Source organism: Aspergillus undulatus (assembly GCF_047715775.1).
Source record: "Aspergillus undulatus strain CBS 261.88 unplaced genomic scaffold BDV17scaffold_40, whole genome shotgun sequence".
Classification (NCBI taxonomy): domain Eukaryota; kingdom Fungi; phylum Ascomycota; class Eurotiomycetes; order Eurotiales; family Aspergillaceae; genus Aspergillus; species Aspergillus undulatus.
Window position 1 is genome coordinate 101,411 of NW_027396644.1, and position 23,692 is coordinate 125,102.

At 51.8% G+C, this 23,692-nt stretch overlaps 8 protein-coding genes across 8 annotated transcripts; 4 read left to right on the forward strand and 4 right to left on the reverse strand.

The window, feature by feature from the left end:
• Positions 1-677: 677 nt before the first annotated feature.
• Positions 678-3,359, forward strand: BDV17DRAFT_299601 (asparagine synthetase B family protein; the record flags this gene model as incomplete). Its single annotated transcript, XM_073763903.1, has 12 exons — positions 678-681; positions 872-1,233; positions 1,273-1,359; positions 1,416-1,471; positions 1,529-1,590; positions 1,633-1,724; positions 1,761-1,998; positions 2,063-2,272; positions 2,304-2,456; positions 2,508-2,573; positions 2,610-2,888; positions 3,084-3,359. 12 exons carry the CDS (start codon positions 678-680, stop codon positions 3,245-3,247), a joined length of 1,773 nt encoding a protein of 590 aa, XP_073613522.1. The 3' UTR covers positions 3,248-3,359.
• Positions 3,360-3,492: 133 nt separating this feature from the next.
• BDV17DRAFT_283103 (uncharacterized protein) lies at positions 3,493-4,441 on the forward strand (the record flags this gene model as incomplete). The annotated part of the gene is made up of 6 exons (XM_073760301.1): positions 3,493-3,725; positions 3,789-3,841; positions 3,905-3,964; positions 4,016-4,093; positions 4,150-4,227; positions 4,281-4,441. The coding sequence occupies 6 exons, from the start codon at positions 3,493-3,495 to the stop codon at positions 4,439-4,441; spliced, it is 663 nt and encodes a 220-aa protein (XP_073613523.1).
• A 1,024-nt stretch (positions 4,442-5,465) lies between these two features.
• On the forward strand, positions 5,466-7,325 carry BDV17DRAFT_283104 (serine hydrolase domain-containing protein; the record flags this gene model as incomplete). Its single annotated transcript, XM_073760302.1, has 5 exons — positions 5,466-6,018; positions 6,066-6,179; positions 6,227-6,488; positions 6,533-6,810; positions 6,844-7,325. The coding sequence occupies 5 exons, from the start codon at positions 5,466-5,468 to the stop codon at positions 7,323-7,325; spliced, it is 1,689 nt and encodes a 562-aa protein (XP_073613524.1).
• Positions 7,326-10,346: 3,021 nt separating this feature from the next.
• Positions 10,347-11,353, reverse strand: BDV17DRAFT_283105 (Mss4-like protein; the record flags this gene model as incomplete). The annotated part of the gene is made up of 2 exons (XM_073760303.1): positions 10,347-10,885; positions 10,951-11,353. The coding sequence occupies 2 exons, from the start codon at positions 11,351-11,353 to the stop codon at positions 10,347-10,349; spliced, it is 942 nt and encodes a 313-aa protein (XP_073613525.1).
• Positions 11,354-14,513: 3,160 nt separating this feature from the next.
• BDV17DRAFT_268917 (uncharacterized protein) lies at positions 14,514-15,568 on the reverse strand. Its single transcript, XM_073758517.1, has 2 exons — positions 15,292-15,568; positions 14,514-15,227 (listed from the first exon to the last, which is right to left on the reverse strand). Exons 1-2 carry the CDS (start codon positions 15,547-15,549, stop codon positions 14,553-14,555), a joined length of 933 nt encoding a protein of 310 aa, XP_073613526.1. The 5' UTR covers positions 15,550-15,568; the 3' UTR covers positions 14,514-14,552.
• A 2,132-nt stretch (positions 15,569-17,700) lies between these two features.
• On the forward strand, positions 17,701-18,931 carry BDV17DRAFT_299610 (uncharacterized protein; the record flags this gene model as incomplete). The annotated part of the gene is made up of 3 exons (XM_073763904.1): positions 17,701-17,803; positions 17,840-18,077; positions 18,133-18,931. The coding sequence occupies 3 exons, from the start codon at positions 17,701-17,703 to the stop codon at positions 18,929-18,931; spliced, it is 1,140 nt and encodes a 379-aa protein (XP_073613527.1).
• Positions 18,932-21,176: 2,245 nt separating this feature from the next.
• On the reverse strand, positions 21,177-21,880 carry BDV17DRAFT_149910 (uncharacterized protein). Its single transcript, XM_073754459.1, has one exon. It carries the CDS (start codon positions 21,781-21,783, stop codon positions 21,289-21,291), a length of 495 nt encoding a protein of 164 aa, XP_073613528.1. The 5' UTR covers positions 21,784-21,880; the 3' UTR covers positions 21,177-21,288.
• A 577-nt stretch (positions 21,881-22,457) lies between these two features.
• Positions 22,458-23,579, reverse strand: BDV17DRAFT_299611 (NAD(P)/FAD-dependent oxidoreductase; the record flags this gene model as incomplete). The annotated part of the gene is made up of 1 exon (XM_073763905.1): positions 22,458-23,579. One exon carries the CDS (start codon positions 23,577-23,579, stop codon positions 22,458-22,460), a length of 1,122 nt encoding a protein of 373 aa, XP_073613529.1.
• Between the last annotated feature and the right edge of the window lie 113 nt (positions 23,580-23,692).

Consider the following 23,692-nt stretch of genomic DNA (forward strand, 5'->3'; position numbering starts at 1 on the left):
GTGGGAGATTTGCGATGAGGGGGTGCGCGATACAGTCGCTGGGCCTGAGGCGAGATCGCTTAGAAGAGCTACATCTCAATGCTTAAGCGTTCTTCGATCACGCTTGGCTTATTTCTGCGAAGGGAGCCTTTTGCCCGGACCATTGAGCTCGATTTAGGGCTTGCTGTCCTACCGTGCTCTATTCAGGTATGTATGTGTTGGGATGACAGGGCTATTAATCGGAAATTTTTCCAAGCTCAAGTCATGCGGATTCGTATTATCTTCCTTTTCAAATATACTCAATACCCCATGTGCCGTAATATTACTTTGTGTTATTTTTGCTCTTTTAGTGCTCGATATATATATCCGTCGTGTCAACTTTACCTAACCATCATCCTCGTGGACCCGTGGATCCTGACTATAACCCCCAAAAACACAATAATCCCATGGCTAGTTAAGTAGCAATACTACCCACATCTAACAGGCATGCTTACCTCAACAATATTATAAGACCGCTGTCCGCGCTCTGACGATACACATACTCCTTTGTTTCCAACTCAGTCGTGTCGTGTCGTGGCCTCCCGCTTCTGTCCTGCATTGACTCATCGCGAAAACTCATAGATGTCCAGAGACGGACAGGAAGACAACGATACCCTAACTTCGACCTCCTACCATTCAAGAGCTCGCATAATGTCAGAATGTGTGGAATGACCGCCTTCCTCATAATGCAGTCGCAGTCGTCCGCCCGCGAACGAAGCAAGACCGAAGTTGAAGAAGAAATCACCGACAGCCTTGAAAGGCCCAGATCCATCAGGGAAATGGATCAGTGGCAATAATCGCGTTGGTGCGTGTGCTATCCCCTCATTGCGACAACAACCCTGTTGACTATTAGCGGCCTCGGCCACCCCCAAACTCTCCATAATCGACCTCAACCCCAAAGGAAACCAACCCTTCACCTACCGCGACGAGCACAAGGTGATCTACGCCGTCGTAAACGGCGAACTCTACGACCACGAGAGATACCGAAACGCCCTCGCGGATGAATATCGCTTCCAGGGGCAGAGCGACTGCGAGATCGTGCTTGCGTTGTATACGCAGTACGGACTTAGCTTCTTGGACCATCTGAGTGGTGAGTTTGTGCTGGGGCTTTGGGTTGCCAAGAGGGAGGTGTTCCTTGCCAAGAGGGAGGTCTTCCTTGCCACACGGAATCGGTTTGGGGTTAAGTGTCTTTATTATACGATCCAGGAGGGGAGAGTGCTTGTTGCGATGGAGATGAAGCAGTCTCTTATGTAGGGGTGGAAGCCGGAGTGGGATGTTGGGTCTGTTGTTGAGACCGGTTGGATGTTTGATGAGAGGACGATCTTTAGGAGGGTGAAGAAGGTAGGCCCATGGGACTCTTGTTGGCTTTCTTGTATGGCCCGGGCTGATGTTTGCAGATTCTACGGGGCCAGTACCTCGTCAGTCGGAACTATGGAGATCTGAGAACGGAGAAGTACTAGGACTTCAAATGCCCAGATAAGGTTCGGCCCCATTACCTCATGGAAGCCAGATTCTGGTCCCGTCAGCACACGAAACAAACACGAACAGAAGAAGAAATGATCCAAGGCGTCCGTTAACGTCTCCTCGACGCAGTCTGCGTCCGGCTACGCGCAGACGTCCCCGTAGATATCTGCCTCAGCGGCGGAATCGACTCATCCGCAATCGCAGAAATGGTTGTGCACTTCGTCAAAGATGGTGCCAGACTAGTGGACGACACGAGTCAGGATTTATACCGGATCTAGTGCTTCACTGTACAGTTTGACAAGAACAGTGGGATGGATGAATCGGATGTCGCGAAGCGCACGACGGAGCATCTGGGCGTTACATCCAACCCCGTTACTGTGAGCGAGAAAGTTCTTGCCGAGAGCTTTGAAGATGCCGTGTGGTACAGCGAGTCTTTCATGGCGGATGTTAACGGCGCCGGTAAGCTTGCAATGGCCGAGGCCGCGCACAATGCCGGATCCAAGGTTGTCGTTACAGGTAGACCACCCTTTACCTACATTGCCTTGGGCGGTAGAGCTAACTGACTCTGGCGTTGGCGAAGGATCGGACGAGCACTTCCGGAGCGACTCAAGCTTCCAGAACGAGTTCCTGCTCGAGCTCGGCAAGACCTGGATACCAGAGGACTACACGCCCGAGAGGCACGCGCGCGCCCTGGAAATCACAGGAAGTAATCAGATCACTGGACTCAAATGGGTCGTACCGCCAACCCTCCCTTCCACAAAACGGACACTCAAAGGGGCAAAACCGGCGGGTTTCATGACGGGAGCTGACGGCAGATCCAGAACATCTGAATACCAGCGACACCCAGACTGTCTTTGTTGATAGTCTGGACGGGGAGACACGACTCAAGATGAGCGATAAATCGCACCCTCTTCACACGGCCAAGTACACCTGGACGCAGTCCGTATTCGCAAACTCGCTCTTGCGGTATCTAGGTGACAACATCGATATGGCGTACTAGGTTGAATCGCGCCCTGCGTTCCTAGACCACCATTTGACGGAGTATGCAAAATGTATCCAGCCATCTCTGAAAATGAGGGGTGTTTATGACAGTGGCAAGTTCACAGAGAAGTAAATCCTCCGCGAAGCAGTCAAGCCGTTCGTCACGGAGGAGGTTTATAGAATGAAGAAGAAGCCTTATATGGCGCCGATGCGGTGGCCTGTTGGTGGAGCTACGCATCGGAAGCTTATGGAGCTTGTGACCAGGGAGAATGTTAAGGCCTTGGGGTTTGTGGATTGGCAGAAGACGGAGGGCTTGGTGGCCAGGGGGATTGAACATGGTGATCCGTTGGCGTATCGGGCGGCAGTTACATTTGCGCAGTTTGTTGTCATTAGTAAAAGATTTCGAGTCCGCACTGCGAGTCCGAGTGACTCGAGGAAAAGAACCTCGGGAGTTGAATGTTGTTTTATAAAGTTCCCCCGGTGATTGAGTATGGTCAATGGTGTCAGCTGAACCTGGGACACGGACCGGAAGTTGAATTGGTCGTTGAAGAAACCGTACTTTGAATCCACGTCTAGTTCTCATATCAGGCAATCTGCAAACGTGAAAAGAACTTCGGTAGATATCGGGATTCAGGATCCTATTCCCGAGTTAGTTAAGCACGGAGATTGCCCCTTGGCTCCAAGGACATGGGGCCGCGCGCTGATTGAAGCTTTACCTGAAACACCCACGGCCGCAGACAAGCACATGGAGAAACTCCACCAAAACTTCCGCCAACAGCCCTAAAGCCCCAAATTGAAAGTCAAGCTCATGTGGGACCTGGAATGGGATCCCGACCCACGTGCTGGATGATCTTAGCGGGTGTTTCATTTTGTCTTGTTTCAACGACTGCCACTCTTCAGGAGGTTGCCCTATAAAGCGTGCCCTCTCTCCATCCTTTCAGGTGTAACAGCCAAAATCCTCAACCCCTCGAATACAGTCGATCAGCCAGCTAGAACGCAATCGCAACCATGCACTCCATGACTCTCTCAATGGCAGCCGTCGCGCTCGCTCTCCTCAAGGCTGCTGCCGCCCAGAGCAACGTCGGCTTCGGACCCGCCTTCTCTCTCGGGCCTACCAACTCATGGATCCGTGAAGCGAAGACTACCCTTGTCCTTCCCGAGACGCCTGGACTCCAGGACCGTCTTGCTCTGTGGCCGGGTATGGGAACAAGCGGCGGTGATTTGATCCAGGCTTTGGCGGTTTCGTTTGCTGACCCCGCTGCGTACGTTCTCTTTGTTCTCCGTTTCCTGTGGTGAGGTGCGACTCAGTACTGACGGCGAGATAGGAACTGTGGTGCAAGCGAAGGACAGTGGTGTACCTGGGCTAGTACGCTACAGGGTATGTATATGCCAAAGGCGACACGCACGATGCGCTGGAACAATGCGGTTAACGAAGCAATAGGCACCCAGCTTGGTGGCGACCAGGTCCCCGCTAACGCCGGCGATGGACTGACCATGCACTGTAAGGCTTCCCAGATTTGTTGAATTAAGGGTACACCGCTGACTAGCCTAGACAAATACAACGACGACACGGGCAAGTACGACCAGACTGTCTCGATCAACAATGAAGTTGTATCTAGCCTGTCGACCGGTAAGTCATTCCCGTTTCATTCTAATCGCAGAATGTATATACTGACAAAAACTCAGATTCTGGCCAAGCCCAAGGCTGGGGAACTGCTGTTGAATGCCAGGACGATGCCTGCAAGAGCACCGTCGCTGCGCACAGTAAGTCGTTCGATCCGTTATCGATGGCCTGGATGGATATTAATCGAAAGCAGAGTACACCTCGACCACTATCATCCTCGACTCAGCCGACGAGTCATTCAAGGACACTCTTGTCCTCACTGAGGCTGACTCGACTGACTTCAGCACGTCGGACGGGGGAAAGACCTGGACGGTCGCGACCATCAACATCCACGAGCACACCTTTGACCTGTAGATTGGCCAACGGGTTTTCGTGCATGGAAAAAGCGTGTGTATATTCGTAATATATTAGCTTGTCAGCGAGGGAAAAAAAAAAAAAAGCATCAAACACGAGCGTACAGGCTACGCCATTTCCACCAAAATAGCGACAACAAGCATTTCCTTTCCTAGAGGTAAAATCTCATTGCTGTAGGACTTTCATTGTTATCCTTCCGAAGTATGAACTGTGCTAAAAGAGGAGTCGCAGATAGTCAGAAGACGGCGTTCACGGACAGACATCAACGGGGGGCAACTCATTCTAGAAGGTTTTCACGAGTGCCGAACGAAGGATTTAGCTTGCATCCGATAACCAGACTCTCCGACGCAATTGTGGCTCAGGTTCGTGGCAAACATTGCCCTTGGGCGCTCAAGGAATGAAGCTAGGGCACGCCGAGAGATCTGGTGGCGGTACTTATGACTCGAGCGCATGCGGGGACGATCTGAAGGAATGCGACGCATCAGAGTGCATTGGAGCGCGTAGTCTCGCAAAATCAATTGTCGGGGCTCGACATGGAAGTCCAATCCGGTTTGCAATGATCGCCGTCAGGACATCAGCCTCGTTTTTTGGACGACATATAGCGATTCACAAGAGCAACATCTGCTTACTGGCGATTCCTCTCATTGGAGACCTCGTGAAGGAAGGCAGGCGCATAGGTTTCATGAAGGAGGTTCCGAGATATGCAAGTAAGAGTGCCGAGACAGCCCGAGTGAATCTGAAAGTGAATGAACAAAGAAGACCAGACAGTAGGTAAGAAATGTCCGGTGTGATCCAGACAGGGATCGGCATATTACCTCTTCAATGGGTGAATGAGCTATGATATCGTTTGGAATCTGACTGCCCCCTTGGGTCTTGACAAGTCATCACTCTTCGTGGACGACTGTGAGCGCACTTAAGGCAAGGAAGGCTCGATGGAATACCGCGCCCTCCTTTCCCCCCCCCCACAGATCTCTCGACGATCGCTCGCACTCTGCAGATGTTGATCACCCATCCTTACCTAAATATGCGGAAGATCGTTCTGCATTGGCTTTTTGTCGCGCCGGTGGTTGCGTTGACATGCCCGCTGGCGGGCCCTATTTTTCCTGCTCCGAACAGCCCATCAGACTCTGTCGCTTTCGAGAAAGCAATTGCCAACCTCACCAAGTCCATAGAGAACAAACTTACCCCAGCAAACAGTACACAGTATACGGCGATAGATCCGGATCAGACCTCGTTCACTGTTCAAGTCTACAGCGCGCGTCATTCAAAGCCGCTTTTCGAGTATTACCATACTGCGACATCTGCTCAGAACAACACGATCGGAGTTAATACTGTCGACCAAGACACGGTCTTCAGGATAGGAAGTGTGTCCAAACTGTGGGCGGTTTTGCTTCTGCTGATGGAAAGCGGCGATGCGGCCTTGCACGAGCCTTTGCATAAATATATACCGGAGCTGCGAGAGACGACCGACGACCTCAAAGACAATGTGACAGTCTTCAGTGGGATTGACAACGCCAATTGGGAACATATTACAATCGGGGAGCTCGCCAGCCACACGGCCGGCCTGGGACGGTCTTGTGAGTGCATCGCCGGTCCCTTGGAAAGGTCGACTAACAGGCAGCAGATGGCCTCGGTGATCGCTCTACAGATCCCTCCCCAATGCTAAAACTTGGCTTTCCTCACCTTGCAGACTCGCTGATTCCGAAGTGCGGTTTTGGTCCGATGTGCAATAGAGCCGGTAGGCAGATCGCATCCTCATTCTTGACATCTTTAACCAAGGAGTAGAGTTCTTTGAAAACGCGGTCAAAAGGCCCCCGGTCGTCTCAACATCCTCAAGTCCTGTCTATTCCAACGACGCATTCCAATTGCTTGGATACGTGATTGAGGAAATGGCAGGGGAGAAAATTAGACATCAGGTGGACAAGCGGTTGATAGAGCGCCTCGAGCTTACCCGCTCGTCGTACAGCAAGCCAGCTGACCGTGTAGGGATCATTCCAGGACCTCTGAATGCAACTGCGTGGGACATGGACTATGCTGATATGACCTTGTGAGTATTGTTCTCGACGTTTCGCATTCAATCTAATGACTCAGGTCTGGTGGTATATACTCATCGACCAAAGACCTGAGCACGCTCGGGCGAGCAATCCTTAACAATGATCTGCTATCGCCGGCGCTTACTAGACGATGGCTGAAGCCCGTGGCGCGCACTGCTGACCGTGCAATTTCAGTTGGAGCACCGTTCGAGATTTACCATTTGAACCAGCCTCGGCCGATAGACTTATTCGCCAAATCCGGGGACATTGGCGCCTACTCGGCCATGGTGGGTTTATCACCGGAGCACAACGTTGGATTCACAATCCTAGCAGCAGGTCAGAGAACGACACCCTCGGTTTCAGCGTAAGGGGATTTGGTCACGACCATCATGATCCCCGCGCTCGATGCCGTCGCGAAGGAGGAGGCAAGGCTGCAGTTCGGAGGAACGTACACGTCAGGCAGCGACAAGCTGACGCTTATAACCGACGAGGGTCCAGGTCTCAGGATCACAAAATGGGAGAACAAAGGAAAGGATATGCTGGAATCACTTGCCAGTTTGCAATGGGAGAGACCAGAGGGCGAGCTCGATGTGCGCTTGTATCCGAGTGGGCTCAGAAGCCACAACAAGATCTCTTTCCGAGCCATCATGACAGCTCCACCTCCAACTGGGCCACCAAATGGACCATTCACAAACGTCTGTATCTCTTGGTTGACGGTCGATAGTCCGGTATATGGGAGCATTGCAGTCGACGATTTTGTATTTGAGATTAGAAAAGAGGGGAACGCGCTCAGTGTCTCGCCGCGGGTGTTGCGGACCACGCTTAGAAGGGATACCAATGATACGGATTAGCTTCGCCCCTTAAAGAATGTAAGCCGGCGAGGTCCTGAATGTTAATGATGACCTTGGATAGATCGAGGTATACAACGTGGAAAATCGTATGTGTTTGCATTAGTGCATCCGCAAGATATCTATATATAGGGTATTCGTAATATGGTACAGGGAATCCAAACTTCGTACTCAAGCTCGCTAAGACGGTGAAGTAAACGCGATTCCTCGGTATAAAGTGCAACTGTTAGCCGTTGGTCGTCGACCAGATTAATAAACGACCTCTTCTTTGGTATGGTTGACGCCAGCGGCGGGGACAAAGGCTTGACACCCGGTTGAGGCTGCCTGTTTATCTGGGACGGACTGGAAGAGCTCAAGGGGCCGCTCGAAAGGCCAGTTTGGCGCGGGGCAACTGCGGAAGCCGAGCATGAATGGCCACTCGCCAACCCACGCCACGGGTTGACGTTGGATGAACTAGAAGTAGAGCCAGCCGACAGATGGGTAGCGGGGGCGCCCGTGACTGTGGAGCAGTGAAGGTGCCGTGTCGCGCGGACGCATAGAAGCAAGAAGAACCTTGTACGCAGCTTCGCCAATGACCTTCTTGAGTGGACATTCAAGAATTGTTTTCCGCTGCCCAATTCACAGCTTTCCCGGGCCAACTTTCCTTCCACTCGGAAAGACCGGCCAGCTCCCAGTCAAACGTGCGAAGATTGCCCTTCATCTCCTTCCACAGAACGTGAGGTCGGAAGTATTGCTTTTCGTCGATCGCCGAGGCCGAGTTGAGCTTTGCCGTAGGATCGTGGAGGGAGGCATCGCCCATCTTGTGTTGACTCACGTGTTTCTGCCACTCGTCTACCCTTTCTGGGAGCTTCACTAGTTTCCTGGGCATGGTTCACAACTGGCGATGGGAGTAGCAATCGAGAGATAAGAGAATTGAGGGATCGAACAAGACGGAGGGTTAATGCGGAGGGGAGCAGTGTCTCAAGGCGAAGGATAGGAGGGTCAGTCGAATGGCTCGAAAGTTCGCCAAGACACCCCTTCTTGAGTGGTCGAAGCCAGGCAGAGATTTTGTGTCGTTCCCTGTGCTTGGTTGGTTCTTTGTGTTATTGTGAACATAATGGTGAATACTAGACCTACCAACCAATTAGCGGCCGCGTGGCGCTGAAGCAACGCACGTGATCACAACACTCCCCACCGCGCTTTGTTTCTCTTTCCTCTTCCTACATCATCACTTCCATCGCCTCACCATTCCACGACTTTCGAGCCCGCACATACGAAAGATGGAACCGAAGGAGCTGGCTGTTAACAAAACCCGCCGCAAGAAGCTGGCGGCGATCTACCGTTCCCTCGCCCACTGCGACCTTGAAAGGCTGGTGTCGACCTTTGGTGACGGCTAAGAATGCGCTTCAACGCCGAACTTATCATTAGTCAGCGTCCGCTCGGTCATATATCATATCGTTCTACTTCCTATTTTAGTTAGTGAGCTTACCCCTGTTTCTTCTGTATATAGTGTAGCTTCGCTGCTAGATTCAATGAACCAGACCTTCATATTTGGGTGGTGAGATACCGATCATTACCTACGCCGCGGTCTCCGACAGCTGGGCATTCAGCAAATCCCAATTACACTTCAAGAAGATGCTCGTCCAGAATTCTTCGCCCGTTATGCAGCCACTGTGGAGAAGCCCGATCATGATGAACTCGACGATTATGTCACATTCGATGAGGAACCCTTCTGGAATGCGCAAACCCTTGCCAGGTACCTGAGCGACTACTTCGACCACTGTGAACTCCCAGACTCTGAGTCGAGCCCCGCCGGTGCTGAATATGCGGAGTAAGTCTATCTGGTGCTTTATTTCTCTTCGGGATAGACTTGTCTAACTTTATTGCCAGCTAGGGCGAATTTAATTTCGGAGACTTGGCCGACTTGACGATGGGCCGTCAGTGGCAGGTGGAGACGACCTGGCATATGGAATCCGTTGGCGCCCCACACATGGTGGTCATGATGTTTAGCGAAATGGAGGAAGGAGATGCGCTCTTCTACGGAGAAATCAAAGCTGCCATTCGCGTCATGCAAGATAAGCCATAGGTATAAGGATGTTAGAAGAGGTGCGCAGCATCATAGGTCCCAATAATGGCCAACAAGATTCAAATTCTGTCTCCAGTCCAGCAAACCCTTCATGATCAGAATGAATCGAGACTATCTTGGCAGAACTTTGCCACGTCCTCCAGGCCCGCAACCTCACCGCACCAGAAATATAGCATATTAATTGTCTTTTCCACAGCCTCTTTCCAGCCAAAGGGAAGATGCGCTGCATGGACGGTTAAAGGACCCCGCGCTTCCTGGTAATATCGTTGCCCCGGTAAGTTATCGAGAATGTCTGCATATTACCGTTCCCTTCTAACAACAAGTGCAGGTTCTGTTGTTCTCAGCTATCGGAAAGCATTATCTCCGAATCATTGAGGCTTATCACGACGGCGAGCAACTCGTCATGCGCACGACCAAGCCCTTTGACATGAGCAAGCGGGATGACGAGCTGCTCATTGAGTTGTCTAGGTGGTGCCTCGGTGGTCCCACTGCCAAATCTACGAAGACTCTTTAGCTGCCCTTCTATATCATGCTTTTAGATACTCTATTCTGTAACTTGTTTTCTTGAATCGCCTTCTCTACCTTCGATTGCTTCAGACTCACTCATACAGCGGGCGGCGTCTCACAAAACCGACTCCAAGACTGAATCTTCGCCCCATAGAAATAAAATGTAATTGAACTCAGCATAAGCAGCACACCTAATCCCGCAAGGAGTGGTCGAAGTCCATTTAAACCCTAAATTCTGATAAATACTACTCGCCTATAACGGAAACTTGGCCAAGACAAGACTCCGCAGAGCAATATGTATTGAAATCGCACTATTCGGGTTTAGCATGTATATGTCCATCATATAGGTAATACCCCTGTTATAAAAATAAGTTGCAGCACACTATCACGACCGGTCATGATCCCGAGCGCGGCGAGCGACGGAGGCAGCCGAGTCGACAGGTGCGAGGCGATTAGTCAACGAGACCGACAGAGTATCCCCAAGCATCACGGGGTCGGCTGAGCTGGATCCTGAGCATGACGCCCTCTTTCGCATGGAGTATCCCCGTCGCAACATCGACCACGCCCGGTCTCGAAGTGTGACTATAGAGTACCGTTGCACCGCACTTTCCACAGAATGTTCGGTAAACGCCTTTACTGGAGACGTGACTTTCCGACGTACCAATGAGGAGATTATCTGGTAGAGACGGGGTGATGTGTTCCATCGACACGAAAAGCCAGCCTATGGCGTGCGACCCTGTAACGAGGCGACAGTTGCTGCAGGCGTCGATGAGGGCGAGCCATTTGCTGGCGTCGGACTCGTGGATCCAGCCGTTGCTTGTCGGAAAATTGATGTACTCTTGTCGCGGGCGGGAGATGTTGAATGAGACGCCGTCGCAGTGGCATTTGGCTAGAAAGGTCTGTTTATCTTTGTCTTTCCTTTCAGCCTGGTCTGGTTTCGGCGCGGTTATTTTGCCCTTGTCCCGGTTCACATCCGGAAGCGTGCCGTTTCCTGGCTGTGTATTCCAGACCTTGATCTCCCTCTCTTCGATTCTTGGTCAGATAGGCCCTCTTCACCAGTCGATCCGACAAAATAATGCTCATCGATCACCCAACATGCCTGATTGTTATTCTGATCGAAGATCGAAATGGATACGTTCCATTCTCCGCCCTCGCGCCAACCCTTCTCCCGATCCGCGATATGGCACCCGCACGTGGAGCAGAAATATCGCGTCGATGTTGCGTTTACATGAGTATAGCCGGTCATATTACTGGTACTTGAAGGCGTGATGAACTCGGCTTCGATTGCCATGGGAAGAGGGGCATGGAATGAGGCGAGTGCGCCGTGCGTGGTCCGGCAGATCGCGCAGTGGCATATGTGTGCTTGGAGTGGAAAGGTGCTTGTAGGGAGGGTGAGTGTGAAGTGGACGCTGCGGCAGTGGCAGGCTGCTGTCAGGGTTCTGTCCTGGGCTTTGGACATCTTGGAGAATTTTGGGATCCTTTTTTTAGGGGTGAGAGAAGCGTGGTTCGGGTGATGGATATATGAAGGGTATGACGACAGAAAGGAGGGTTGGCTCACCATTATGCGGGGGAGCTCGTATTCACGATGATCTTGACTTCAAAGGCACAGTGCCGGGGGAGATAGGATGAGCAAACCAACTCCGGACCTTGGCTGACTTCGTATCTATCGGGTTGGGGGTTTACATTCCAAACGGGAGGGAAGAGGGTATTCCTGAGACGGTCGTGGTGGATACTTTGGCATTGACGCATATCGTCTCGGTAGGGATGCTAAATCCGCTGGTGGGGAGGGGGGTTCCCTTGGTCGAATGGATGAATAAACAGACCTCTCGCCGCGCAATACTACTCGGTAGCGATGTCAATTGATCATTGTATTGCTTTATGTAGGGACAAGCTGGAACGGATTAACGGTGGGGAAAGGAGAAGACCTCCAGACTCTACAACCCCAGCCTCCGGGAAACCATAACAAATTCAGACCGCGACCCGAAATCGCCCTTATTCCCAACAAGCACCAATCCGGGTCTAGAATGGCGCGTATAGTCTCGAGGCTAGTTCTCTGCGTTCGCGTCACGGACTCGATGAGTGGAAAACTATCAGACGCTGCGTTGAAGCTGAAATGGAAGGCTCGCAGGGCGTGGAATTTGCTATTATCAGTTTCCGCAGATCGGTCTGGGGCATCGATGCACCCAGGAGGTGAAGGTGGGTGACCTTCGACAAGGCATTCTCCTGCGTAGGCTTTGGACTGGGGAAAGCGAGCGAAGAACCGCGCCCAATGGCACCCAGAATATGTCAATGCAGACCACCCGGAGTGCGGCGAAGAGGTGAGAGCCTGTACTCCTAGCTATAGGAGCCATGAAGCGCTCAAGAAGACTGAGAAATGCGGTTTGGAAAGTCGTGTCCCTGGCTACCAAGTGAAAGCTCTGGATATTCTCAAGCCGGAGCAGTAGACAGATATTCTCGATATGCTCGAGCGCAGCGTCGCCTTTCTCTCATCTCTCGTAACACTCGGTAGGATTCATCTGGACTAGACTTGCGTCGCTATTGAGCGTGTCCCAACAACCGGATGGGTCCTGCGGTGGCGGCTCTTTCCTTGCCTCATAATCGATGAAGAGGCTCTTGAAGGACCTGGCCAGGGCTGGATTCTCGACAACCGTTCTGAATAGTGTTCGTCGCCGAGTATAATCAGATATGCAATGGTGTGGTATATTGCTTTTTGCGCGACAGAGTTGCATCGCTTCGATGTCAGCGATAGACCGTGCAGAGTAGGAACTGCTGTTGACCTTTCAGGCATCTATCTATCTCGGAAGATTATTCACACATTTTCAGTGACAAAAGATGGCATAGAACGATTGCTGCCTCTCGCGCGCAGTCCTTCTGGCTGTCGGACGCCTGGGGATAAGGCCGCGTAGCCAGGCTCGATCCCAAGCCACTCCATCATGAATTAGCCAAGGTCACAGTATACAACAAGCACCAAATTGAGAATGAACCATGATAAATTCCCACGCTGTTCCCTGCTTTCCGCTGGAACCAACAACCAACTCCTCATTATCGTTCCCGCCGACCTTCATAACCCGAAACCCACTATTATGTCTAACCAGCTAAACATGCCCACCGCCAAGATGCTGCCTCACACAGAAAACTCCCAAGCTCTTTGCGCTTTAGCCGTGGCAATAAACCTCGCCTTATTGTCATGCCCGACGAACGTCCCCGAGACGACATTCATGAAGCCCAACCAGTGCTCGTCGTTCTCGACACAGATCCAGTGGCTCGCTTCGCTGTGAGCCTTTTCGGAGGGATGCAGACCCAGGACGCCTTTTTCGAGGGCGATCACGAGGCCGGTGGTCGGGTCGCGGATGATGAAGGTTGCGCCGGCGTGGGGACAGGTTGGGGCGGGTTGGTGGCTTGCGAGTGCTAGTTCGGTTGGGGTATCGCTGCTGTGGGTTGGAGTGTTCCAATCCTCCCCGATCCCGTCCTAGGAGATGAAATCGGTGTAGGAGGATGGTGTGGCCTCGCGTCACCTCATCTTGACGAAAAAGGGCACGCGGCTTCATGGATGGCGGCGAGCAAATGAGTCCATTGCGGCCACAGACCGGTGTGTCACGATAATACCTGCATGGAACGGCGCCGGGTGTGTATTTCAAGAATGCGCAACGTATTAAGGTGGTGATCAGTGGTGAAGATAGAAGAGATGAAAACAAACGCGAAAGCGAGGTGTGTTACTCCCCCCAAGCGTTTACATAAGCCTTCAACACCAATCTGCAGAGGATTCATGGACTCATTCACTGTGCTAAGGCAATTCTGTAATCTTCACGAAAAACCGAATCTACTGGAAAGTCATCTTCTCACTGCCGCCAGTCCGGAAATCCTGGTCGCAGCAGCAGAATCCTCCGCCCCGCCCTCTTGCGCCTGGTCCTTCATGAGGGTCGGTCACTGAGAACGATAGAGCTCAGTGTCGCCGAAGTGAGTTCGTCCAAGCCCTCATTAACTGATAGCCGCCGTTCGAGAAGAACCGGCCCAGCTCATTCTAGCCCTGCGTATCCTCATAGTGGCGTTTACGGTATATCATGAGAATCTGTTTTTGCTCCCGATTTGTACTGATTGGTGTTCGAGGAGGAGCTTGAAGTTGCTGGTATCTCCTTCTGTTGCAGAGTACATGTGCCACAGGCATATCCTCAACACTGAGACGAGGGAAATCAATGTCCTTGCATGAAAGCCTTAATATCAATCCAATCACATTTAGCAGAATGATAGCTGTGTAGAATCCGGATCTGAATCCAAAAGAGGTACAGTTAGCATTTCGTTGGATCCTACGCCACATGATGCGTATTTCATGGCGAGTGCTGGTGGTCAGACCGCTATAGTTTGATGTGGATGGAAGTTGTGCATGATAGATCACTGTCAACAGGCCAGTAAAGACGGATCTCCAACAAAGATGTAACTCCCCATTGAAGGTCCAGGAATATTCAAACGACCAAAATATTAAAGCTTTTGAGCCATAATCAACATTAAGAACCACGTCGTTCGCTCTCGACAGAAATTCTTCTGTGGTACAAGGAAGGGAATAAGGCATTTAGAGGAACTACGACGAGCAGTTGCCGAAATAGATATCATACGGATAGCATTGTGAGCCTAAAGAGCCGGCAGTTCCTAGGTTGGAAAGATCAAACCATTGCCCGGATGGTCGTCTCATAATCCTCCGGCTCCCTCCCCAGAATCTCACCCAGCGTAGGCGTAACAACCGCCGTCTCGCCGCGCCGAATAGCCTCCCAAGCAGTCGTCCACTCCCTAGACAAATCAACCCCATGGTACGTATGCCTCCCCTCATGGGGGAGCTTCACGTACTCATCAACGCTAATTTGCCGGATCTTAACGTCCTTCCCAACAGCGCGTCCCAGGACGTCAGCCGTTTCATTTAGAGAGAAGATTTTCTTCCCCGTAAGGAGGACAATCTTGTTGATGTACGGGAAATCCTGTACAGTACCCGTCGCAGACGCATACCGCGCAACCAACTTCGCACTCGCCTCACCAAGCTCATCCCTCTTAACCCACGCCACCCCGGGACCGGACCCATCATGCGGGATGGTAATTTCGTCACTCGGCTTCTTGAGGTCAAACCACCCCGTGTAAATGGGGAAAGACTCGGAGTAAAGACCCTCCCGGATGGAAGTGTACCTTGTGGGCCCGGGTAGGCTTGCAAGGAACTCCTCTGTCGCTAGATGCGCGCCCATTACGTGCGCAACGGAGTTATTCGTGTAGTCTCCCGCGAAGGCGAGGGAGGAGTAGAAGATGTGCTGTACACCGGAACTAACGGCGGCGTTGATGGCTTTTTTGTGGGCCTGTTTTTGTTACCTTCCGTTCATCACACGTACGTCTTTTAGGTGGCTGGGAAGCTGTACATACCTGAACCCGATGCTCAATCTCAAACGAAGCATACGAGATGAGCATGAGGACCTCGACGCCTTTGAAAGCATTGTCCAGCGTCTCGGGCTGGTCGTAGTCCGCATGCCGGATTGTCGCACCCGCCTCAGCAGCGTAGGACAGTGACTCCGGTTTGCGAGCGATGAGCGTGAGCTGGGACGCTGGGACGAGGTGGAGGAGGTGCTTGATGATGCTGCCTCCGAGACCGCCGCCGGCGGGGAAGACACCAATACGAGACATTATTTCGGCTAGGATTGTTGTTGTTTTTTCGAAGGCGGAGTTGGGCTTGGATTAAGCACGGATTTATAAGGGAACAGACGTAAAGTGTAGTTGTGGGGAATGATTAGAAATCAGCCTGTATCCACTTTTATCTGAAGACGGGAATTGAAGCCCAATGATCTACCGGGAGTATGGGTGACGTCATAATTTTGGCAGGACCGTAAATTAGGGCTGGACTGTGGTTTGGGGTCTCAGGAAAGAGCAATATGGATACAGGCGATACGCACTGTCCAGATCAATGCAGCTTATTGATGAAACGGCCAACCGCATTGCTTCCGGACCGATGCTGAGTTTCAGAGCCCGACAGAAACTCCGTAGCTGACTGCATAAGCATTGGAAGGCGCATGTAGGTCCCGGGACTAACGGAGAGGCAGCAGATGATGAATCTTGATCTTCGTGGTGAATGCCAGGGACGGGATGACGACCGCGTATTGGCCATTGCTTATCCTAGCCGGAGTATCCCATTGATCGTAATGTATCCACAGCGTGAGCTTGTCATCACCTTTGTGAGTTTTCACATCGATGGAGAACATGGTAAGATTGGATATGCCGACAATCTACGGGGTACCGTGCTTTTCACTGGCTGATTACTGAGCACCGATGCCAACTTGCCGTAATATTGCAGATGACAATCACGTCCACTGCCGAACTTCCGTTCGACAAAGCTGTAGATGACTGATCGTACGGGATATGTGCTAACTCCGTCAAAGAGAATAACAGCAAAGCTGTACCGAGCTTTGAACAGGACACGATTATATTTTGGGATAAGAAGCTGGGCAGAGACCTATAAAATCAGCATCTTCCTGGACGTGTTCATCCCTCAGCCAACTACTCAAACATCCCCCTCCAGGCATCCAAGCAAATCTACAATCCACCAAAACCGCCAAAATGAAGTTCTCCACAATTGCCATCTTCTCCCTGTTCGGGCTCTCCCTCGCGGTCCCAACCCAAAACGAGTGCGGCCGCATGGCAACCCAAGCCCAGGACCAGCTGCGCAGCGTCGCCCCCATGCTCGAGTGCTCCGTCAACACTCTGGACACAGCCAACGTCAACAGTGATGCGGCGACTGACTACCGTAACGCCGCCACCGGCGCCCTTTCCAATGTCCGCGCCGCGACCGGTTCCTCCTCCGACCGGTTCCGCAGCGAGCTGACCCAGGCTTGTGGAGCGGGTAACGCAAAGACCAAGAAGGATCTCATCACCCTCGCCATCCGCCAGAATGCGCCTCTCGTGCAGCAGGTTTATGGTCCTTTGGCCCAGGTGTACCGCCAGACTCAGAATGGTGGACACAGCAATGGTGGACTTGACGGTCTCTTGGACGGTGTCCTCGGAGCCCTGAATCTCTAGATGCCCTCCCTTGGACGAAGCTGAGATGCAGGCCACTTTTGACCAATAGCCACTTTCCTCAAAGATAGCTGATCTTTCTCTGTAGCGGGATTGTTTATACGTTTGCGCATATTGCCTGGAAACCCAAAGGCTAGCCCCTACCCGAGCCACAACCATATCTTGACCACAGTCCTTTGCACTTCAGAGGGGTACATGACTCTCTGCAATCATAGTAACTATTTGAATAGAGAATGAAGCTACACCTCTAATTATCGCCTAACCTCATACCAAGCTCAAGATGTAAGCCCGACTTTGGGAGCTGGTTTGATGACGTCACTTTCAGTAACAATATATACCCTGCACACCTCATGTTAAGGTTCGAAATCCAGTGATTATGGGAAGGGCAAGTCCCGGCTCTGATACAATTCAAATGAACCCGCCAAAATGCAAGATGGTACCATAGAACTACCTAAATGGCTAGATGGTAGTCTACCTGCCAAGCATAACGGAGTCCATTTCCCGCATACAATTGAAACGGACTCTTCAACCGTTGTCTTCACGGACTCGACCAAGCCAGTGATAGGACAAGACCAGATCCTTGGCCTCAAAATAGACACGCTAAATCAGGGTCTCTAACTTAATCAGTGCAAGATTCGCGATGTGTTCGTATTCAGGCGGGAAATAAAACGCCTGCGCGGAATCTGGGTTCCCTGGGATTTTTTACTTTTCTTTTTTTTCCCTTATCTCTTCCGTCGTTCACATTAGTGTGCTGGATCCCTATTCATAATGGTGGTCCGGGGTTGCATCGAGTTTCTTGCCGTGGCTTCCATTCTCACCAGCGTATCATGTACTGAGGTTGTCTCCACTGCCAGCATCTCTCCTGCCAAGGGTACCTTCTCGCCCTTAAGTTTATCATTACCAAAAGCCCTTAGCACGCTGTGGAAACGGAGACGGGGTGGAGGCTCAGATAGCGACAGCGACAGTGGTTCCAGTTCTGGTTCAGGGGGGCATGATAACGATAGTGACAGCGACGATTCATCTAGTGGTAGTGATAGCGGCGGCGATGACGGAGGGTGGTATACCTGCTATCCGGAGAAGAATATCACCCGGGAAGCGCATAATGACGAGGGCTACGGTGGGTACTATTCAGTTGGAAACGGGCAGTACGTATGACACTAAAACTCTAAGACCAGTACACAAGTCTTACGCTGCGTACAGAGAGAATAGCACCGAAGGCGGCTTCACGCCCGAAGGATCCGGGACACCACCAAGATGGGACAATAGCTCAGGCTCCTCTATCGCAGTCCAAGAATGGGAAATCTCGCTCTTCGATGACCCAGAGTACATCTCGTATTTCGGCGGCGCAGCAGTACCCTATTTTTCTGGTGAAATTTCGCCAAATGGTGTAGAGCCAGAAAGGTTCGAGAACCTACCATACGAGCCTGATCTCAGCCGGATACCAAGCGATCTACTCTGCCAGGTTCCGAACTCGAATTACGCGTATAAATACGAGAAGGAGTTCAACTGGACTCGGCTCGAGCGTGTGGGTGAGACTGCCACTGAATCAGGGTTGTACGAATCCGAGTCTGTCACCACCTCAATCCCTGTATACTGCTGCTGCGCATTCAACAGCCTCTGTGGATGCGATGATCACCACGAGAACTCGAACTTCGTGGATATCCTACTCAAAGAACTTGGTCTCGGGAACTCGCCCCGGAACTCATCCAACGTCTGCGCGATTGATATTGAAAACAAGACAATCATCCTGGTAAAGGGGACGCTGGCGAACGGGTCGACGAAGGCAGATCCCACGGTGGAATATCTCACCGAGACGGTATCGACGACTGTTTCGTCACGGTGTCTTGCTGGAACGGGAAATCCGGATGAGGTCTCTGCGGCTCGGCGGAGGAATGTAAATGTGTATGCCCCGTCCGAAACCGCGTTCATTGTTGCGTGGGTTGTGACGGTTGGTGTTGGGGGTTTGTTTGGGATGGGGGTTGTTATATGGGGCTTTTGAATGTTCTCAGGACTCCACGGTCTACTTAGAGGGGAAACGAGCATTTTTCATCAACGCTATAACATACAAAGCCACTATTTATTGCTAGGGAGCCTGCTTGAGTCCAACAGAAAAAGAGGCTCCGTGGCGCAGAACCAAACTCTGCACGGCCTCATGTAACGGACCATGTCCAGAAGCCATCTGTCCCAACCCTGACAAAAAAGGTTGCATAGCTCCGCTCAATAGGACTAGATCATGCACCTCCAACGGCTAATCTCCGTGTAGAACGATTGATGAGTCCGAGTATGCCCACTGTAACCCGTTTGCTTTAATGAAATCGATTCCGTATGCGAACCGCGGCCACTGATCTCGGTCTTCAAGGTCGATTTCGCCCGAGTGAAGTGGAGTCAGTTGGGCAGCGCCCACTGATGCCTTAGTCTTATCGAAGAGAAAGAAGCTGACTTTATTCCCGATCGCAACCGCTATATTTTATCTTCGAAGTGTCGAGGGTCTCGTTGAGGTCATCCTTGAACTGACCGATGATTGTATCAAACCAGCCATCGCGAGATTTCCACGCAGAAGATCGCGCACACCTCACCTGAAGTAAGAGTCGCTTTCCCCAGTGGCATGCATTCGTGGGGTTGGGATCCTGATACCTCGCTATGATTTTGGTCACCTTGACATCTGTGGTTCTGAGCTTGTTGGTCTAGCATTCACTCGAGAGAAAGTGGTGACTGGCAATCGCCATTCACAGATCCTGTACTGCTTCCCCGTCGCTGTCGTCTTGGAGTGCGTCCATTACTATCCTATAAGTCGGCAGATTCAGGAGCGAAGGGGCTTCGGCACTGAGGCTGCTCATCGTGAAACGTAATGGAAAAATACGCCCAGTGCGAGAAGACAAACGCAGATTTATGAGAGGAGAAGAAGGAGACAGGCGGGAAACAATTCTTTGGTACGCGCGTGGTCACCTTCAGATCGGACGCATTGCCGCAGGTTCACACCACACCATCGTGTCCGAGTCCGAGCAGGTGAACGCGATTACATTCCGCACCGCGCTTCCTCTTCTCCTTCAGGAGTCAGGAAATCAAGTTGCGAGCGGAGGCTCTGGCAGCGGACGATGTAATCACTAAAGCGCAGGTATGCTATCCAACCAGCCAAGCAACTTGCCGTATGCTGATCTGCCTAAACAAGAACTTAATTGTCAACATCGCATCGTTCAATCTCGCCGCTGGAGTCGCGGCGCCCATGCTCGCCCGAAAGACCAAGCCCAATAGCCAGGGTGTGCTGGACCAGGGGTTGATCATCGCTGCCGCTCTTACAAAGGTGAGTTCTGGGACTTTGTAGTATACGAAGGACAAGACAGCTAATATTATGACCGCGGAACAGTCCTCTATTCCATTCTAGTTCATTGCGACAAGCCACCAGATAACGCAGGCCCTCATCTGAAGCGACTCGCCGTTTACGAGAAACCGACCGGTGTCGCCAATCAAGCGCGAGACACTCCGAATGCTTGAGGCGGGCAACGATACGTTGGCATCTACGCTGATTGAGTCGCAGCTGGTTTTCGACACAGTAAAGGAATTTGAGACCGCGAAGATGGTCGAGCTGGAGTATGGCAAGGTAAAAGCTTCCATTCCGCTCAGGGTTCTCATATTGGATTACCTCGCTGACAGTATTCATCAACAAAATTTGTTGAACTTTGGAAGGGCATTGCCGGGGTTCTGGCCACCAAGATCACCGAGCCCTGGCTGGCAACCTTCGTGCGACAACTAAAGGCGGAGCTGCTGCAGAAGACAGCTACTGTCATTGATGTAAGTCTTGGGGATCATCACGAACGGTTCAACCAGTTCTTTTGCTGACGAAGCTTTGATAGAACCTCGGCGCCTACCTTCAGCAGGCCACCCCGGCAGTTTCTGCCGGGGATACTACCACGCAGCATTGGGAGGGCTTTACGTACACAATGGGCCAATTGCAGCAGATTTATGACGTTTCTGAGGCTGCTGCTGCTGGAGGGGTTTGATGTGGGCATGCTAGATGAACGAGTAAATGTACTAGCTGAGCTCCTTGCATCTTCCATCGAAGAATGAGGCTAGATGAGGTAGAACGAAAATCAATCTGTGTTTGGTCATGGCTTGCACTCCGTTTCTCTTCCATTATCCACTCCGCCTATTTCGTCCGTTGTATCCAACATGCCTGAAGAACTCAATCATTCGCCTTAGGGCTGTTCGTGCAGCGGCTCGCCTCGCCCTGCAGCCTATCGCTCCCCTCCTCACTCCAAGGATGACTTGGGAGCTATGTAATTCGCGGGATCCTCATACCCAAAACCCAGCCCTCACACGCCCCCTACCCCATCACCTCGCCCGTTCAGCCCGCGCCTTTTACGCTTCACCACGCCGCGCCATAAATCTGCTCTCCAGCCGACAAGGGCGACATTCATCAAAGTAGACCGACCCCTCTCTTTCAGCGAGACTCAACTTGCCACAAAAAGCGCAGACGACATGCTGTTCACCCATCATGGAGATATAGCAGCCTTTGGTGTATCGCGCAGTGCCAAGAAAAGGGTTCATGCCACATTCGAGGCAAAATCGCCTCCCTGCATCTGTGCCGCATTTGGCTTTCCGCCCTTTGACCATGTTGTCCGCGAAGTTCTGTCTTCGTCGTAGGCACATGCAGACTCCACATGCATAGAGGTTCCTGCTCATTCCAAATTTCGAGACCTCTTCTTGCAGAAGTTCCTCGAGGCTGAGTGGGGGGATCAGTTCACGGAAGGATTGGCACACTGCTCGCAGATGAAGAAGGTCAGGGAGATAAAGTAATCCAATAATAAGCTCAAAGATTTCAGTGGGAAGGTTGAAAATCGTGCAGTTTGCCATTTTGAGGGGCTTTACATCGGGTCATGACAAGATTCGGCGGGAATTCAGTCGAAGCGGAACACTTGGCCTCACTGGGTAGATAGCGTGTAGCCAGAAGACCTACCAGCTGGAGGAGACGAAGATGAGAAAGTGCGGGGGATGAGATTATGATGCGAAAGCCCGAGATCCCTGCAGGATCATGTGATGCAAATGCCACAAATAAGCAAATCAAATTGTGCAGCTAAGCGCGCCGAGAAAGGGTCTGTTGCGCATTGATATGGGCTGGTCGTCTCACAGTCTCTAAACATCCTTTCGACAGGCTCTGGAGGGTGATGAGGTATCTTCCTCACAACGTCAGCCAAAATGTTTCACATAGGCTGAAACATACGCCGTTTTCCGATGATACTAATCAATCAATTGCTATGGATACCGCACGGTAATCTGATGGGGGGATACTAATGCTTTGTGGAAGCAGATGCCGAACAGGAACGTCATATATCTTTGGCCTCCAGAATGTACATTTCGAGATATTGAACATGAGAAAGTAAAAACAAACGAGCTCACTAAAATCTATTATCTAATCCAAATGCAGCAACAAGTCATCTTAATATCCACAAAACATCAAGCCAAAGTCGGCCCATCCCTCTCCGGGTCTGCCGCATCAAGTGCGGCTTTCGCACCAACAGGGGGGTAGATCACAGTCCCATGATCCACCTTTTGATCCCCTTCGCCTCAGCCCCCTGATACATAACAGCTCTTTCCCAGCCTTCTGTCACAAGCGCGCCCCAACCTCCCAAATCAAGGCACGTCCCGTAGTAAGGCTGTCTGTATTCCTTTCGTTCAAGGCCAAGCAAGTCCGCAGCCGCGTTATATCCCGCAAATCGCCCGAGCGGCGTAGCGTGCTGGCACGACATCAAAGTCATATGCCCGGTGCCGTCCGTATCCGCGTGTGCTGCATCCCCTGCGACAAAGATCTCAGCTGCATCGGGGACGCGAAGCGAAGAGTCAACGTGGATGCGACCCAGCCTGTCCTTTTCACCGGAGATCTGTGCTGTCAACGGTGATGCCTCGACTCCAGCTGTCCAGAGTACCGTTGCCGCTTGAATTCTCTCGCCGGTCGAAAGGATGACGCTGGTCTTACTGATCGAGCTGATTCCTCCACCGAGTTTAAATTCCACACCCTGCTCTCGGAGGGCTCGCTCGATAACAGGTCGAGGGTTGGTGCCCAGTGGTGGTCCGATCTCGTCGTTTCGCTCCACCACAACAACGCGGACATCTTGGTGCCGGCCCAGAATCGTTCTAAGCCGGGCTGGTAGTTCCGCTGCGACTTCAATGCCCGTGAATCCGCCGCCGACCACGACGACGATGTTTCGGGCGGCGCTGGGTGGGAGACTCGCGAGGTTCTCGAGGTGTGCTTCGAACGTGGATGCATCGTCCAACGTATCAATGCTGAATGCGTGCTCGGCAAAACCGTTGATTGGGGGGAGTCGTAAGCGACTCCCCGCTGCAAGGACGAGACGGTCGTAGACGACTGTATCTCCGTGCTTAAGCTCCACCGTGCGTGAGGGTACATCGATCTTCGAGACGGTGCCGGCGATGAATTTGATCCCGGTTTTTTGAAATAGGTCCGTAAGGGGTGTGATCATGCCCTTTGCGTTAGGCTCGTAGAGCCGAGGGCGCATAACGAGTTTTGGCTCTGGGGAGATTATAGTCACTTCGATGGCTTCTTGGGCGTTTTGCGCGTTGATTAGACGCTTTGCGGATAGGGCGGACCAGAGGCCTGCGAAGCCGGTGCCGATGATCACGATGTGTTGCATCCTGGTGAGCAATGTCGAGTAGTACTGAAGTTGAGGGTGCTCGGTTGAATGTATGAGTGTTGTTTTGAGTGTTGTCGACGGGTAATCGCTGTTCTTGTAGTTATCTAGTAGAT

What these genes read in the sequence shown, in the direction of transcription:
- BDV17DRAFT_268917 (XM_073758517.1), bottom strand. Translation starts at nt 15,549, where the DNA reads ATGTCTCGTATTGGTGTCTTCCCCGCCGGCGGCGGTCTCGGAGGCAGC. An exon ending in AGATTGAGCATCGGGTTCAG is followed by an intron (nt 15,228 to 15,291) that starts GTATGTACAGCT and finishes TAACAAAAACAG; the next exon opens with GCCCACAAAAAAGCCATCAA.
- BDV17DRAFT_149910 (XM_073754459.1), bottom strand. Translation starts at nt 21,783, where the DNA reads ATGGCAAACTGCACGATTTTCAACCTTCCCACTGAAATCTTTGAGCTT.